Here is a 16,094-nt window from a genome sequence, read left to right as displayed (position 1 = left end):
TCCACTGGGGTTCTTTTGGAAGTGAGTCTTAGTAATGCAGTGAGGCTAAAATTCAATTAGCAAAGAAGCCCTACCATTTTCAAGTCAATGGTGTTGTGCTTAAGTGAGAAATTGCTACTTCCAGATGTCAAACTACTAATGTAACACACACACACACACCTATTGTTTTAACAATTCTCAATCCCTCTCTTGTGTGAAAATAAATACCCTATGCATTAAGGGCTTCTTTAGTTAAAGTTAAAGGCATAAATAACTCATATTTATACATACATTGCGTGTATTAATATATAAAACACACCTCAATCCTCATCATCGTTTTAATGTCCACTTTAGTATGCTTGTATGGCTCAGACAGAATTTGTTGAGGCAGATTTTCCATGTCACCAGCCCTTACCTGTTTCCAAATAAGGTAATATTTCCTTATTTCATAGACGATTGGAATATATAGGTACAAACATGACCGCGTAGTTAAAAAGTTTGCTTCTCAACCACATGGTTTTGGGATTCAAAACCCTTGGCCCCTGAACCACCTTGTAACATCTGCCATTTAAAAATAAGATAGACATGTATATAGATGCAATCATTGCTGTGTGGTAAGAAGCTTGCTTCTTGACAACATGGTTCTGGGTTCAGTCCCACTGCATGGTACCTTGGGCAAGTGTCTTCTACTATAGCTTTGGGCCAACGAAAGCCTTGTGAGTGGATTTGGAAGATGGAAACTGAAAGAAACCCATCGAATATATGTGTGTGTTGACAACCAGTGTTGGTTTGTTTACATCCCTGTAACTTAGCACTTTGGCAAAAGAAACTGGTAGAATAAATATCAGGCTTAGAAAATAAATACTGGGGCCAATTTGTTTGACTAAACCCTTCAAGATGGTGCTGCAGTATGGCTGCAGTCCAATGATGGAATCAAATAAAAGATGAAAGGTATAAAGTTTTTGTATGTCAAATCTGATCACAAGGCATTCATGTGTCTTGAGCTAGAGTAGAAGACCCTTGCCCAAGGTGCCATGCAATGGGATTGAACTCAAAACCATGTGGTTGGGAAGTGAACTTCTTAAACACACAGCCATGACTGTTTACATACACACACACACACATAGACATATGTATGTACATTTGCATAAGCACACACACACACATGCAGGCATACATACTCACACGTATATGTAGACATATACACATATATTTATAAATGCACATAGACATATATAAATGCACACACACACACACAAACAAAAGCAAAATATTCCTTTTAACCTAAATAGAAATAATGTATCTGCAAGTTGGGGCTGGAAGACCCTAAAAATTTGATGGGATGGGGGAGAAAGGCAAAAAAAATCCAATCCTGAGAGTTTAAAAAAGAATAGACTGGATGTTGGGAAATGGTAAAAACAATATACTCAGCAGAATTCCAGAAGAAGATGAGAAAAAGAGAGGGGGGAGGAGGAGTGAAAGAGAATAACAAGAGTTATCGTATGGTGTGATAATGAAAGATGTTTTCTCCCACAGGGTCGGTGGTTCTGGGTTGTTTGGTTTAACATAAGCACAGCACGGTTGGGGAAAGAGGGAGTGCACCCTAACCCCCTCCCCACCACCCCCCGTTCTCAAAGAAGCACCAAGTGGAGTGTAAAATAGCTATTTAGATCAAGCAGTTGCTTGGAAACTATTTTCTAAAATCTTTTTTCCATCTTGGAATTTCTTGTGGCCCAACATTTTCGTTCATTAATTTGTTTTTAAATTTAGCATTAATTTGATGACTTTTACAATATTAATTCATTAAGAGAGCTTTATATACACTAGCGTATACACGCATGCATCTATCATATTTTTTATATTATACAGTAACTGACAAACAGTAGTGTTACTGGTTATAGTTAGATTTCCTACTTATTTTCTGATGGCAACAGTGACAAGGGATTAACTGTAACTTGGTGCAGAACAAATGTCACAAGGAACTTTGAAAGAAAAAACATTTTCTGGTTTCTTATTGATGCTTACATATTTTGCCATTATACATCAGCGAAAGGTGGCGAGCTGGCAGAGTGGTTAGCATGCTGGGCGAAATGCTTAGCGGTATTTCGTCTGCCGTCATGTTCTGAGTTCAAATTCTGCCGAGGTCGACTTTGCCTTTCATCCTCCCGGGGTCAATAAATTAAGTACCAGTTGCATACTAGGGTCGGTCTAATCAACTGCCCCACTCCCCAAAAGTTTTGGGCCTTGTGCCAGAGTAGAAAAGATTATATATCAGTGATCCGCACACACACACACACGCATGCATATAAACATATTTGTGCATGTATGAATCATCATTAATGTCACTGTTTTAATGTCAAGCTTTCCATGTTTGCATGGGTCAGACAGCGTTTATCGAGGCACATTTTCTACAGCTGGATGCCCTAACTGTCACAAACCCTCCTCTATTTTCAAGTAAGGTGCTGTATCCCCTTGACACACACAGTACTGAATTCTCTTCTTTTTAGTATGCAAAATCAGTATTCAAACAATAATCCTTTACCTGCATGTAATGTATGTGTGTGTGTGTGTGTGTGTGTGTGTGTATCTTGAAAAGTTAGCGCTAGGTGGTGTTTAGGCATAAGCAAAATTTGGGTTAGTTGAAATATATTTCTGACACAGGTGTGTTGCTATAGAGGAGGTACATGGTTACCTAGTGAGTGAGAGAGAGGAGAGAGAGAGAGAGAGAGAGAGAGAGAGAGAGAGAGAGAGAGAGAGAGATAGAGAGAGAGATAGAGAGAGAGAGAGAGAGAGAGATAGAGAGAGAGAGAGAGGTACGGAAAGAGGCCATATATGTATGTATGTATGTAGGTATATGTATAAACATGTAACATCCGTCATCCATGTTGGCATCAATCAGCTGGATGGTTTGATAGAATCTGACACATTGGAGAACTGCATTAAGTTCCAATATCTTCTTTGGCAAGGTTTTAAAGGCTGGATGCCCTTCCTAATGCCAACCACTTTATAAAGGGTGCTGCACACTTTTTCATGATACTAGCACTAGGAAGATCATCTTGCAACTCGCAAGATTAAGGACCTAAAGTGGCCCCTATAAGTGAGTTTTGGTTGATAGAATTCGCAAACAGAAATTGCACAGAAGTCAATTGTGTGTGTACGTGTGTGTGTATGTATTATATATATATACACACACATATAGAGACATATATGTGTGTGTGAGCATGTGTATTCTTATGTGAACGTTTATCTTCTGCATCTTTACAAAAAGATATTGAGTTCAAATTAATGATGTGACATTTCTTGATATTCCTCGCCAACAAGCTGTCTTTTAGCACTGCTTTCCAGGAGAGAAGTTTTTTTTAAAAAAATCCTTTTCTCAAAAAAAAAAAAGTTAAGGGTTAGCAACAGGAAAGGTGTCCAGTGGTAAAACAATAACTCTATAATATGCATTTGTCAAACCAATGTTAGCATGGGAAAACAGATGGATAACATTCAAATGAACTTATTCAACATTGGGGTCTTTTTTAAAGGACTAAAACAAATATTATGAATGTAATTAAATCATCTTAAATCAATATTTTTGATTGACATCAAATTTCAGAGTTAATTTCATTAGTTTCGCATTTAATGTTCTGAATAAAAAAAAATACACAGCAGCTGTTCAGTAAATATATACGGTTGTTGTGTTTTAGATGCCTGTCAGTTATGCAGACACACACACACACACGTGTGTGTGTGTGTCTGCATAAATTATATATGCATAGATGAGCACCTCAACCAATGCCCCTCCTCACACTGCACCTCTTTCTCCTTGATACCACTTTTCTTTCTTGTTATCCAGAACCACTTCACCTGTCAGCCATTCTTTCTCCGTTATTATTGTTCTACACACCTGCATGTTACAGTGCTCATAACACCCTCTCCCCTCCTACATATAAGTGTAGGAGTGGATATGTCGTAAGAAGCTTGCTTCCCAACCACATGGTTCCAGGTTCAGGCCCACTGTGTGGAACATTGGGGAAGTGTCTTCTACAATAAGCCTCAGTCTGACCAAAGCCTTGTGAGTGGATTTGGTAGATGGAAACTGAAAGAAGCCCATTGTATAAATATGTATATGTCTGTGTGTTTACATCCCTGTAACTTAGCAGTTAGGCAAAAGAGACTGATTGAAAAATTACTAGGCTTACAAAGAATAAGTCCTGGCGTTGATTTCTTTGACTAAAGGTGGTGCTCCAGCATGGCTGCAGTCAAATGACTGAAACAAGTAAAATAAAAATAAAAAAATAAATATATGTCTATGTATATATACATATTTTTTTTTAAAGCATTCACTCGTTACAAGGTCCTTAGATTTAGTATAAAAAAACTGAAAGAAGTCTGTTGTGTGGGTGTGTGTATGTATATATATATATATATATATATATATATAAACAATTAGTAAATGAGTATATGCATATATACGTACAGGTATGTGTATACCGACATCCACCTGTATGTATAGGTGCATATCTGGGTACAGGACATTGCAAACAAAACGTAGATGAGAAAACACACAAGCCACATAGAGAACATTCTTCTTCATCAGCTACCCCCCGTTTTAACACCGGCGTTTCGAAGAGCTGGCAGGACGCATCGCTAAAACGGCTCTTCCCATGGACCGCAAATTAAATTTGTATACACAAATTAAACCTTGCCATGGAGGAATGTAGTGGCGGACAAAAAACAAGACAGGAAAACAAACAGAAAAGGTTATATGGCCAGACGGGAAAAATTATGTGTATGAACGCTGTGAGGCATGAACTTGAAAGTGGGGACGAAGTAAGTTCGCGTGTTTGCTCGGCAATAGCCAAGGAAGAAAAGGATTATTGACGGGAAGCATGTGACCATGCCGGTGTAAGGGGAAGAGAGAGAGAGTGGTAGAGGGAGAAACAAAGGGAGGAAGTAGAAGAATAGGTGAGCAACGAGAGGAAGTACGAGGGGGGGAAAGGAGACACATAGTAGTAACAGAGGAAGAACGAGAGGGGTAAAGAGAGATACGTAGTAGTAAACAGAGGAAGAACGAGAGGGGGAAAAATTGAGGAGGAAGAGAAAGAGATAGAGTAGCGTCGGAAAATATAAAGTTACGAAAACTACTTACAGATTGGTGACGCTGCGTTCGGTCATATATATATATATATATATATAAAAATAAGGAAATTGTAGTTGTGGCTGTTACCAGTGCTGGTGGCAACGTGATAAGCACCATTCATTCATTCATGTGTGGGTAACTGCCAGAACCACCCGACTGGCTCCCCGTGCCAGTGGCACATAAAAAGTACCATCCGAACTTGGTCGATGCCAGCCCTTCCTGGCTCCTGTGCCAGTACCATGTATATACACACACTTCACTGATATATTAGTTCCTAGTCTTAATTGACCATATGTGCAACTGTAACTTTAGACTAGTCGTAAACTCAGTCAGAATTGTTGAAGGAAAACTCATCAGAGGCAATAAAGTGTTCCAACAGATGGAAGTCTGGAGGAAGGAAAATAATGAGAGAGATGCTATGGAAGCAGGTCGGAAAGGACGAAATAGGATAAATACTGTCGAATTAACTGTTAATGAAAAGTAAAACAGCGACAATAAGACTGTTTCATGTGATGTCACCTTCAGTCTCACTGATGTAATATGACACACAGATACTCAGTGAGTTAACAAGTTCAATTCCTGACAAAGTAGAAGATTTACTCATCATTATCCTCATCAATATCCATTTTCCATGCGGGCATGGGTTGGACAGCTTGACAGGAGTTGGTAAACCAGAGGACTGTGTGAAGCTCCACTGTCTGTTTGGCAGGGTTTTGTTTTTTTACAGCTGGATGCCCTTCCTAATGCCAACCGCTTAACAAAGTGGACTGCTTGCTTTTTGTGTGGTATCAGTGCCAACTTCATTGAAATATCTCATTGAAAAAGTTAAAGAGATCCCAGCTTCATCAGGTATTGTAGAATATAGAGGTAGATTTCATGTATTTAGTCTAAAGAAATAGTATTTATAAAAGAACATTGTCGGTTTAAAGATCATCCTTGTTCATGAGATGAGCTTCTCAATATCTGGATTTCTTTCACCTTTGAGAAATCTCTGGAAATCATGTCTAAGAAGATGGCTATATTTAACTGAGAGTAAAGGGTGTTATGAGTAGTATGCTGTAGTAGTAGTAGCAACAGCAGTAGCTCTTTCATAGATTTAGGCCAAAGAAATACAATTATTCTTGGAAGCTGAAGAATGTCTAAGGAAAACTGTCTTAAGTGCAGAAACATCAAACAATGACTTAATTATGTCACTAACACACACCACCACCACCTACAGGCACACCCACATACATGCTACCACCACAAATGCATACACACACACGCAGCAGGCCACATACACATACAACATGCAAATGCATAAATGCACATTTTTGCAGATGAAGCTGAAATAATTGATGCAGAAAACTAAACAAATGAATAAATAAAAAAAAAAAATGAATAAAGAAATTGATGAATCAAGTAATTATGTGAAACATTGTGTCTGTTGTTGAGAGTGAAAAGAGCTAAATTAATTAAACAATTAAGTTTATAATGTTATGCTAAGAAGACGTATTGCCACAATTCCAAATAATGAACCTAAATACTTTTGAAAAATGTACTCCAGTAACAATGGATTCACAATTAAAGATTGCATTTGGATTGCCTGATCAATTCTTTTATTTCTATGTCTTCTTTTTCTTCCCCCCTCTTCTGTCTGTCTGTTCTTTCATTCATGCCATTGTTCAGGCATTCTATGTGAGACAAAGAAAAGACAAACCAAGCAACTTGAAAGAAAGGCCAACAGCACTGCCACTACCACCATGGGACTATGCTATGTGTTACGTAAATGGAGATTCAGAAACCTGAGCAAGCAATCTGTGCGTATATATGAGTGTGTAAGCATTACCAACCACATGGTTCCGGGTTCAGTCCCACTGCGTGGCACCTTGGGCAAGTGTCTTCTACTATAGCCTCGGGCCAACCAAAGCCTTGTGAGTGGATTTGGTAGACGGAAACTGAAAGAAGCCCATCATGTATATACATACATACATATATATATGCATGTTTGTACATGTGATTGTGTGTTTGTCCCCAACATCGCTTGACAACCGATGCTGGTGTGTTTACGTCCCCCATAACTTAGCAGTTTGGCAAACGAGACTGATAGAATAAGTATTAGGCTTACAAAGAATAAGTTCTGGGGCCGATTTGCTCGACCTAAGATGATGCTCCAGCATGGCTGCAGTCAAATGACTAAAACTAGTAAAAGAATAAAAGAAAAAGAATAAACACATAATTCTGTGCTTTTTAGTCTTATGTGTTGCTGTGAGAAGCTTTCTCAAGACAAATACTGCAGTTTTGTGGCTTTCTACAATATATCCATGTTAAGTAAGACATCAAGAATGCTGTTCTATATTTAAGAGATGAGGAATTATTTACATTATTTACATTTGATGCATATTTGTCCTCATCTTGTTTGTTGTTAACACAACGTTTCGGCTGATATACCCTCCAGCCTTCTTCGGGTGTCTTGGGGAAATTTCAAACCTGGGTTCTCATTCCGAAGGTATTTTTTGATGTTGATTACATCGAAGCTACTTACAACACAGCCACTCCTGCACCTATATATATATATATGTGTGTGCCAGTGGCACATAACAGCACCCACTACACTCTCGGAGTGGTTGGCGTTAGGAATGACATCCAGCTGTAGAAACACTGCCAGATCAGATTGGGGTCTGGTGCAGCCTCTTGGCTTCCCAGACCCCAATTGAACTGTCCAACCCATGCCAGCATGGAAAGCGGATGTTAAACAATGATGATGATGCTGATGATGATGATATACATATATATATATATATATGTATGTGTGTGTGTGTGTGTGTGTGTATACATACACACATGAAATGTAAATCTTTCTGAAGATCAAACATCAAACGTTAGATACCAGCATGAATGAGTCCACCAGATCTACACCTCCCATCCCATCCACCTTGGTCGTGTTCTTCCTATTGTCCATGTATGCTACATAATAGCTGTCATATCAGGAATTTAATAAACATTGAATTAATATTAATCTATTAACAACAACGAACAAGCAAAACTGAAGTAAAAAAAACAAAAAAGCAAAAGAAAGATGCTACACAGCAAATAGTAAAACAAAAGGATAATTTAATGAATCACTGGTGTAATTATAGATAATGAGGAAGAAATTATATTCAGCAGATTAGAATAGACTAGAAAATTTAATTATAATTAACAGACATATAGATATGTGGGTGGTATGATTAATTAAAATGATTCTCTAAAATGAAATGGATATCAAGGGCTCGAATCTGTTGGACATATTTTATTCTTTTACTTGTTTCAGTCATTGGTCTGCGACCATGCTGGGGCACCACCTTGAAGGGTTTAGTCGAACAAACCAATCTTGGTACATATTTTCGTCAATCTGGTACTCATGCTATTGGTTTATTTTCCTGAACTAGTAAGTTATAGGGATGTAAACAAACCAACAGCACTTGTCATGCAGTGGGAGAGAGAAACACAAACACACAAAACAGGCTTCCACACAGTTTTCATTTACAAAATTCATTCATAAGGCATTGACTGGCTCAGAGCTATAATAGATGACATTTGCCCAAAGTGCTGTACATTAGGACTGAACCCAGAACCATGTGATTTCAAAGCAAGTTTCTTAACCACATACCGAGCCAGTCAGGTGGGCCTAGCATCGATCTCATTTGGATAGTGCTTTTTATGTGCCACCGGCACAGGGGCCAGTGAGGGGTTGCTAGCATCGGCCACGTTCGGATGGTGTTTTTATGTGTCACAAACTCAGAGCCAGTCAGATGGGCCTGGCATCGATCACATTCGGATAGTGCTTTCTATTTGCTGCCGGCACAGGGGCCAGTGAGGGGTTGCTAGCATCGGCCACGTTCGGATGGTGCTTTCTATTTGCTGCCGGCATGGGAGCCAGTGAGTAATTTTGGAAATTCTCAGCAAATTTAGAAGAATAAAGTAAATTTCCTTCATTTCTTGCTATTTAGAATATAAATAGTTCTTCCATAAAATTATGAAGGAAGATTTTAATTTGATATGAAAAGTCTTGTATCATAGAATTGGAAAGAGGTGATCTTGGATGATTACTACTAAAAGGGTTAAGCATTGAGTAAGTTATGGGTGTCCTTATTACTAAATTCTTTGGTAATTCAATCATACCTGTAGACCTGGTTCCTGCCAATCTGCCAGAGTTACAACTGTACTTTTACATCTGCCAATTGTAAAAGAGTCTCTCTCTCTCACCTCTCCTTAAAGTTGATGAGAGTGTCAGATGTATTTTGAATTCTTGAAAAAAATTGCTGATCTCTGTTACCAGAAAACCTCAGAGGCCAAAACATAACGAAATTTTATGTTAAAAAGAATGATTCATTCAGTTTTCCAGTGTGAAGTTTCCATTCTTCCAGTACTTCATTACTATTTGTGTGCGTGTATGTATGTTACACACAAATATTAAGTAGACAATCCAGGCATTATGTATGCAACACACACACACATACACCACAAACACAATAGAGACATGATGTAGTAGGTGACAGATTGTTCACTTTCAAGATCCCAAGCATTCATCCTTGATATAAACAACAACAATAGTGAGACGGAAAGGAAATGTCACAAAACTTAACTCACCCATACAAGTAATACAGCAGTGAAGATTGTGTCAGCAGTAATGTTACTCTCTCTCGCTCACTCTCTCTCTCTATGTGTGTATGCGTATGTATATATATTTATACACAAAGGTTTCAGCAAAGCTGAAAACAAGCAGCTAGTGCAAATGTATTGAACACTATGAAAAGATCAGGTCCTGCTTATAGGTCAAATTTGGTGAAGAAACTATAACATACATCCATTCATGTCTTTGACAGAACATAACATAAAACAGTTTTCTCTAAAAAAAATCCTTTATCAATAATTCTTAGAAATAGAAGTAAAAAGAAAGAAAGAAAGAAAGGATACAAGTCGCTGATATGTCAGTAGATAACTCTAACTTTGACCACTTAGATAAGAGTCATGTCTGTGTGCGTGTATACATACTATATATATGTATATATAATCATAAATATACAGGGATTAGCATTGAGTTGCTTCTCCAACGTACTGAAAATTTAGAAATAGCAGTCAAAGAACTACTGATTCTAAACTACAAATTTTTCTCTAAACGGATGGCGATATTTATGGCACACATAGATATCGCCATCCGTTTAGAGAAAAATTTGTAGTTTAGAATCAGTAGTTCTTTGACTGCTATTTCTAAATTTTCAGTACGTTGGAGAAGCAACTCAATGCTAATCCCTGTATATTTATGATGATAAATGGTTTTACCGATAAAGGTTTTTTCATACTGAACTACTTGGCAAAATTGTTAATTATTAATTCTATTATTAATTGACGATTCCCTGCCCTTATTCTTGTATATGTATATATATATATATATATATATATATATATATATATAAATGGTTATTTTTGTCAAATATGTAAAAACTGAAGAATTACTCAATACTTTTTAGTACGTATTTACCAGGCTTTTATAAATCTTCAAAGTCTGACAAAGGCTGACACTTCAAAGTTACTGTCTCCTCTTTTCTTATAAAAGTGTGTGTGTGTATATATATATATATATATAAATACTTGGCACTCCATTGGTAACGATGACAATGGTTACAGTTGATCTGATCAACGGAACAGCCTGAGAGGGTGGGGTAATATTGATGGAGGTGGCTTTGTGCCAGGTGATGAGGGGTTAGAATATGAATAGAAGGGAAGAAACAATTGTCTTGCTGGAGGGGAGATGCATAGAAACTCCAGTTGGAAAAGAGAGATGAGAGAGAGAGAGAGAGAGAGAGGAGGGGCTAAGATGTGTCAAGGTGTAGCCTCAAATTATAGGGAGGGGAAATTATAGAGAGGACTGGACAGAGTGATTAGGAGATGGACGGGAGGGAATGCAGTGAGTGGTGAACATGGGTGGAGGGGGTGTTAGGAAGATGAGTTGTGGGGGGGAGAGAATCATCAGGGGCAGATTATGTGAAGGGGTACAGACATAGAAACAACGTGTCTTTAGGGTTTCACTTTTACTTTACTAATTGTCTATCAAATTACAAACTTAATTAAAAACAAAAACAACAACTAAACAACCAATTATCGGCAATGTATCAGTGTGTCTAAATATCAACATCAATTTTTCAGGGAAATAGTGACATCAATTATCAGAGAAAATATCAAAACAATTATCAAAGTGGATTCTTCTGGAAGAATGCAACATTGGCAAATTTTCTAGTCATTAATTGAAATTGCTTAATCAGTGAAATATTTCTACATAAAAAAAGCAGGAATAGAGAGAGAGAGGGGGGAGAGATAGGGGGAGGGAGAGAGAGGTGGGGAGAGTTTTGTGTCTGAGAAAGGAATCACCCAGCCATTTTTCTATTGTAGGCAACTCAACGACAAGTTGTCTACTTCGTCCTTTTCTAAGCTGTAGGATGTAATTTGAAGGTGATTTGGCTGCTGTATTGAGCAGAACAAGTAGCCATGTAGAAGCTCCTTCCTTGATGGAGAGAGCTTGGCTCAATCGTTAGGTTTGAGTGCCGGTAGATTGGGAAGTGAACTGAGCTATGCCTGCACTTAGAAATAATCCCAAGTTTTGGCACAGGGCCAACAGTTTTGAGAGGAGGGGCAAGTTGATTACATCAACCCCGGTACTTGGCTGGTGCTTACCAACCCTGAATAGATGAAAGAAAAAGATGACCACAGCAAAATTTGAATTTTCAGAATGTAAAGAACCACTAAACGCCACTAAGTATTATTGTGTCTGATACTCTAAAGAATCGGCATAATTGCCTGCACCTATCATCATCATCATCATCATTGTTTAACATCCGCTTTCCATGCTAGCATGGGTTGGCCGATTTGACTGAGGACTGGTGGACCAGGAGGTGACACCAGGCTTCAATCTGATTTGGCAGAGTTTCTACAGCTGGATGCCCTTCCTAACGCCAACCACTCAGAGAGTGTAGTGGGTGCTTTTACATGCCACCAGCACGAAGGCCAGTCAGGCGGTACTGGCAACGACCACGCTCAAAATGGTGTATTTTATGTGCCACCCGCACAAGAGCCAGTCCAGGGGCACTGGCAACAGTCTCGCTCAAAAGTCCTTACACATGCCACGGGCACAAGTGCCAGAAAGGCGATGCTGGGTACAGGTGCCATCACAATTTCACTTTCGCTTGCCCCAATAAGTCTTCGCAAGCTGAGTTTCATGTCCAATGAAGGGGACGACGTTGGCATGGATGCCAGTCATCGAATTTAAATCAATAATAATAAATAAATATCAACAATAAAACTTATCTTTATGAGAGGGGGGGACACTAAATTATAATAATTACTAGTTTATAATAAGACATCTCAAAAATCAATCTCTGTAAAGAATGGAGATAAACAAAGCTGACAATGAAAGGTTATTTTAATTAGCTTTACAATGAAGCAACAACAAACACAATATTAATTAGACATACCATAAGTACTTTTCACAACCTTGTGGTTGTGTGTGTGCAACATCCTAATTACCAGGCCCAACGCTTTCACCGTAATTAAAGAAGCGGGTGGAATATTTTTGTCATTATTTTGGGACAGGGACTGGTAGTATTTATCAGTATGAGAATATCTGCCATATGTCAAATAAGTTGGTTTCAGTACAATTTTAAAATCTTTTGGTGACCGTCAAACAGAGGTTAACACAAAGTGAAAGTTATGTGTTCGGCGAAAAGTTTGAAACCTCACAAAACTACGGTAGAGATATATGCCGAGCCCTCAGCGGTTCTCCCCATATGTCTCCAGTAACTTAGGGGTTAGAATTTAAAAAAAATTTGTTTTGCAAATTCGTAATCTCTGACATGTAAAACCTAGGAATCCGGGTACTACTAAAGCAGCGCGGACCCGAACGTGCAGTCGCGCGTCCGCGCTAGCTAGTCGTGAGTGGTCGATCCTAACCCTAACCCTAACCCTGTCCCTAACCCTATCCCTAACCCGCGTGTGCAAATGAATACGTGTTTAGGGTTAAGGTTAGGATCGACCACTCACGACTAGCTAGTGCGGACGCGCGACTGCGCGTTCGGGTCCGCGCTGCTTTAGTAGTACCGGAATCCGAATAAATTTTTTCAGAAAAATGCATTTTTTAATATGAGGTGCGCGAATCTGCATTAGCTCCGATTTGGAGCTCCCGACTTTTTTGAGATGTTTTTGCGGTTTTGATAAAGGGAAAAAAAAAAGCGTATTACTCTGCTGTATTTGAGTACTATTTTTTTCTCACCTTGTTTCACATTTATGTGCTTACCCGTGTGTGTGTGCATGTGTGAATTTGCATTAGCCCCCAGATAACTGCTACTCAGAGTTTCACGTTCCCGTTCATCGGGCAATTGTGATTAATAATAATAATAAAAAGCATATATATATATATATATATATATATATATATATATATATATATATGGCGATCTTACGATACGAGTCATACCATTGTAATAATTACTGCTCTATTTTTTTTAGAGTGTGATTCTTTCTGATATATGTTTCTTTATTAACTACATACATACATACATACACACATATATATACATATATATGTGGCGCTTCTTTAGAAACGCACCTCTCCAAGAAAATGACGCTTAATTGTAAAAAAAAGTTAGGGCGATCTTAGGAAAATGGGAGATATATAGATGGACATTTATGTGAAACAAAAGAAAATTCAAATCTCACGACAAATTTGTTTCGTAACTCAAAAACATGCAAATAACTTATATTATCATATACACTCCGGAAATCTTTCAAAGATCGCCTAATCGTTTTCTCTTGAATCGTGCTCTACATTGAATATGTTTTGTAGAACGATACATTAAGCAATTGTTTTTATGAGTACTGCTGGATTACTCGATCCATATATTATGACTTAATATATCTCTCTCTCTCTCTCACTCTCTCTCTATATATATATGACAGAAAAAGAGAGATAAAAGCAATATTTCACGCTGCTCACGAAATGATTTCTATGGAAACCATACAAAATATAAATAATTAAAGGTAACTCAACAAAATAATACAATAAAAAAGGCAATTAACTCATCACACATATATCTATATAAACCGTAAGATCGCTATATATATATATATGTATATATAATTATATAAATATATAATTTTCGTAAGCCCAAACTTACCGATTATAATTGGTTTAATATCCACTTTCAGTTTCATCTGTTCTCTTGTGTAGCTTTATCTATAACTTTTCGTAACATTACTTCCTGCAGATCTCAAACGTTTATCATTAAGTTGTTTAAGAAATATGAACAAAATACTCAACTGAAAATTATTACAATCAATAATAAACTCTGAATTAAACTAGAAAAACACACACCCAAAGAGTAATAAAGTTGGCAAAAAGTTAAATGCTAAAGGTGGCGATGAATATAGATGGTGTCTTTGAACGAAGCGGTGTAGAATGACATCCTGTATTTCGGTGCGAAATTTTGTAAACATTGGACCACATCACTGAATTATTATAATTGGTGAGCAGCTGTAGAAATATTGTTATACAATTATCATATTTCGTTATATTATAGCATTTTCGTGTCTTCCAGCTTCCTCTACTGTATAAGAAATTAACGCTAGGAAATCCATCTCTCTCTCTATCGATATCTATCTATCTATCTATCTAAACATACATGTCTATATTTATGTATATTTAGGATAGATGTAGATAAAAATACTTATGTTTATTTATTTATTTATTGAAGGACCTTTATCACAAGAACATTGAACCACTAAGACAACAGTTTAGATTTTATAGACGAAAAGAACAGTAAAAGTCTGCTTCATATGGCCAGCAATAAACGTCTTACGAAGTTATCAAGGTCCGATAGAATCAAAAAGGTACGTCCAAAAAAAAAAATTAAATGCTGCTGGAATTAATTATTATAATTGTTATTATTTTGTTTCAATAAATTCAGTTGACTGTACATATACGATTGTAGATATCCATAAAAATTATATTGTTTATTAAATTATATTTATTAAAGCTGAAAAAAAATCTTCACAAACTGTTTCACGTTACCGTTCATCGGACAGTTGTGATCATCTATATAGCACAATCCATCCGGATATTCATATTGAATAAGTATGATCTACCATGGAGTTGCATTTTCGTCACTATCCCACGATAAAATATTAGGATCTTGAGCCAAAGAAGGTAACTCTATCTGGTCAGTCGGCTTGTTGGAAATGTCAGCTAAATTTTTATAAAACCGTAAGATTGAAAAGAATACATTGTATAGTGAAGCAACTAAATGTGTGTGTTAGATGAATTCCATTGAGTCGAGTCCCCGTACTCTGGGTATGGCATTCAGGTTGTAGTCGTAAACTACTCTTATTTCTTTCCTCAATACCAGGCCGAGAGAGGTGTACATCTCATGACAGTTTCATTTAACTTCCTGTTTAAATAAACCCTAAGATTTGGAGTTAAAACACGAATACAGTCTTGACAAATGAACATGTCAGGCATCTCCCTACGCGGCCCTTTAGCTTTTTGTTTAACATGGCCACAAAATCGAATTCAGAACGTGACTGATATTTGTTTTAATCGATCTCCGGACACAAAAGTCAAAATTGACACCAGTGGCATATGAACTCTGAAGTTGGAGTGTTACATCAGCATTAAGACGAGACAGATAATGAAGTTATTTATAATTAATCAATATTTTAATTAAATAAACAAACTTAGAGTGAGCGATGGGTTTACTATTACTTTGGGGGAAGAGAAACCCTCGTGTTGTTGTGCAGGCATTAAATCCTGGTTGACGAAGTCACTGATCTGGATTTCAATTTTTTTTTATATATACATCCCACTACACTTACCTCTTTTACGCCCACAAGAAAAGTATGAACACCACACACTCTTATATTTTCACCATTACCATTCTTTCAGAAATCTTGGTTTTTTTGTCTACACCAGGAATAGATT

The 16,094-nt window shown here is 37.4% G+C and overlaps 3 protein-coding genes across 9 annotated transcripts in view; 1 reads left to right on the top strand and 2 right to left on the bottom strand.

The window, feature by feature from the left end:
* The window catches only part of LOC106876277 (uncharacterized), a 157,064-nt gene extending 141,591 nt beyond the window's left edge, over positions 1 to 15,473 (bottom strand). Inside the window, exon 1 of one of the 2 annotated variants that reach the window (XM_014924771.3) lies at positions 15,455 to 15,473. The gene's annotated coding sequence lies outside the window, so the exon portion shown is untranslated. The remainder of the gene's footprint in view (positions 1 to 15,454) is intronic. The other variant, XM_089359022.1, reaches the window with a different exon arrangement.
* LOC106876283 (85/88 kDa calcium-independent phospholipase A2) overlaps positions 1 to 16,094 on the bottom strand; it is a 54,766-nt gene that overhangs the window by 27,314 nt on the left and 11,358 nt on the right. For 2 of the 6 annotated variants that reach the window (XM_089359012.1, XM_089359015.1), the window contains exon 1: positions 14,296 to 14,344. The exons of 1 other annotated variant lie outside the window; for it this stretch is intronic. The gene's annotated coding sequence lies outside the window, so the exon portion shown is untranslated. Of the gene's footprint in view, positions 1 to 4,166; positions 4,235 to 9,718; positions 9,738 to 14,295; positions 14,345 to 16,094 lie in introns of those variants that run through there. 3 more of the 6 variants (XM_089359013.1, XM_052971366.2, XM_089359014.1) reach the window with 3 other exon arrangements.
* LOC106879026 (transcription factor MafK) overlaps positions 14,513 to 16,094 on the top strand; it is a 137,526-nt gene continuing 135,944 nt past the window's right edge. Inside the window, exons 1-2 of the mRNA XM_052971368.2 lie at positions 14,513 to 14,643; positions 14,872 to 15,007. Coding sequence (XP_052827328.1) covers positions 14,954 to 15,007 — 54 coding nt within the window. The 5' untranslated portion in view covers positions 14,513 to 14,643; positions 14,872 to 14,953. The remainder of the gene's footprint in view (positions 14,644 to 14,871; positions 15,008 to 16,094) is intronic.

This window comes from Octopus bimaculoides, chromosome 10 (assembly GCF_046866305.1).
Source record: "Octopus bimaculoides isolate indiv1 chromosome 10, ASM4686630v1, whole genome shotgun sequence".
Classification (NCBI taxonomy): domain Eukaryota; kingdom Metazoa; phylum Mollusca; class Cephalopoda; order Octopoda; family Octopodidae; genus Octopus; species Octopus bimaculoides.
This window is presented reverse-complemented; position numbering and strand designations above follow the sequence as displayed.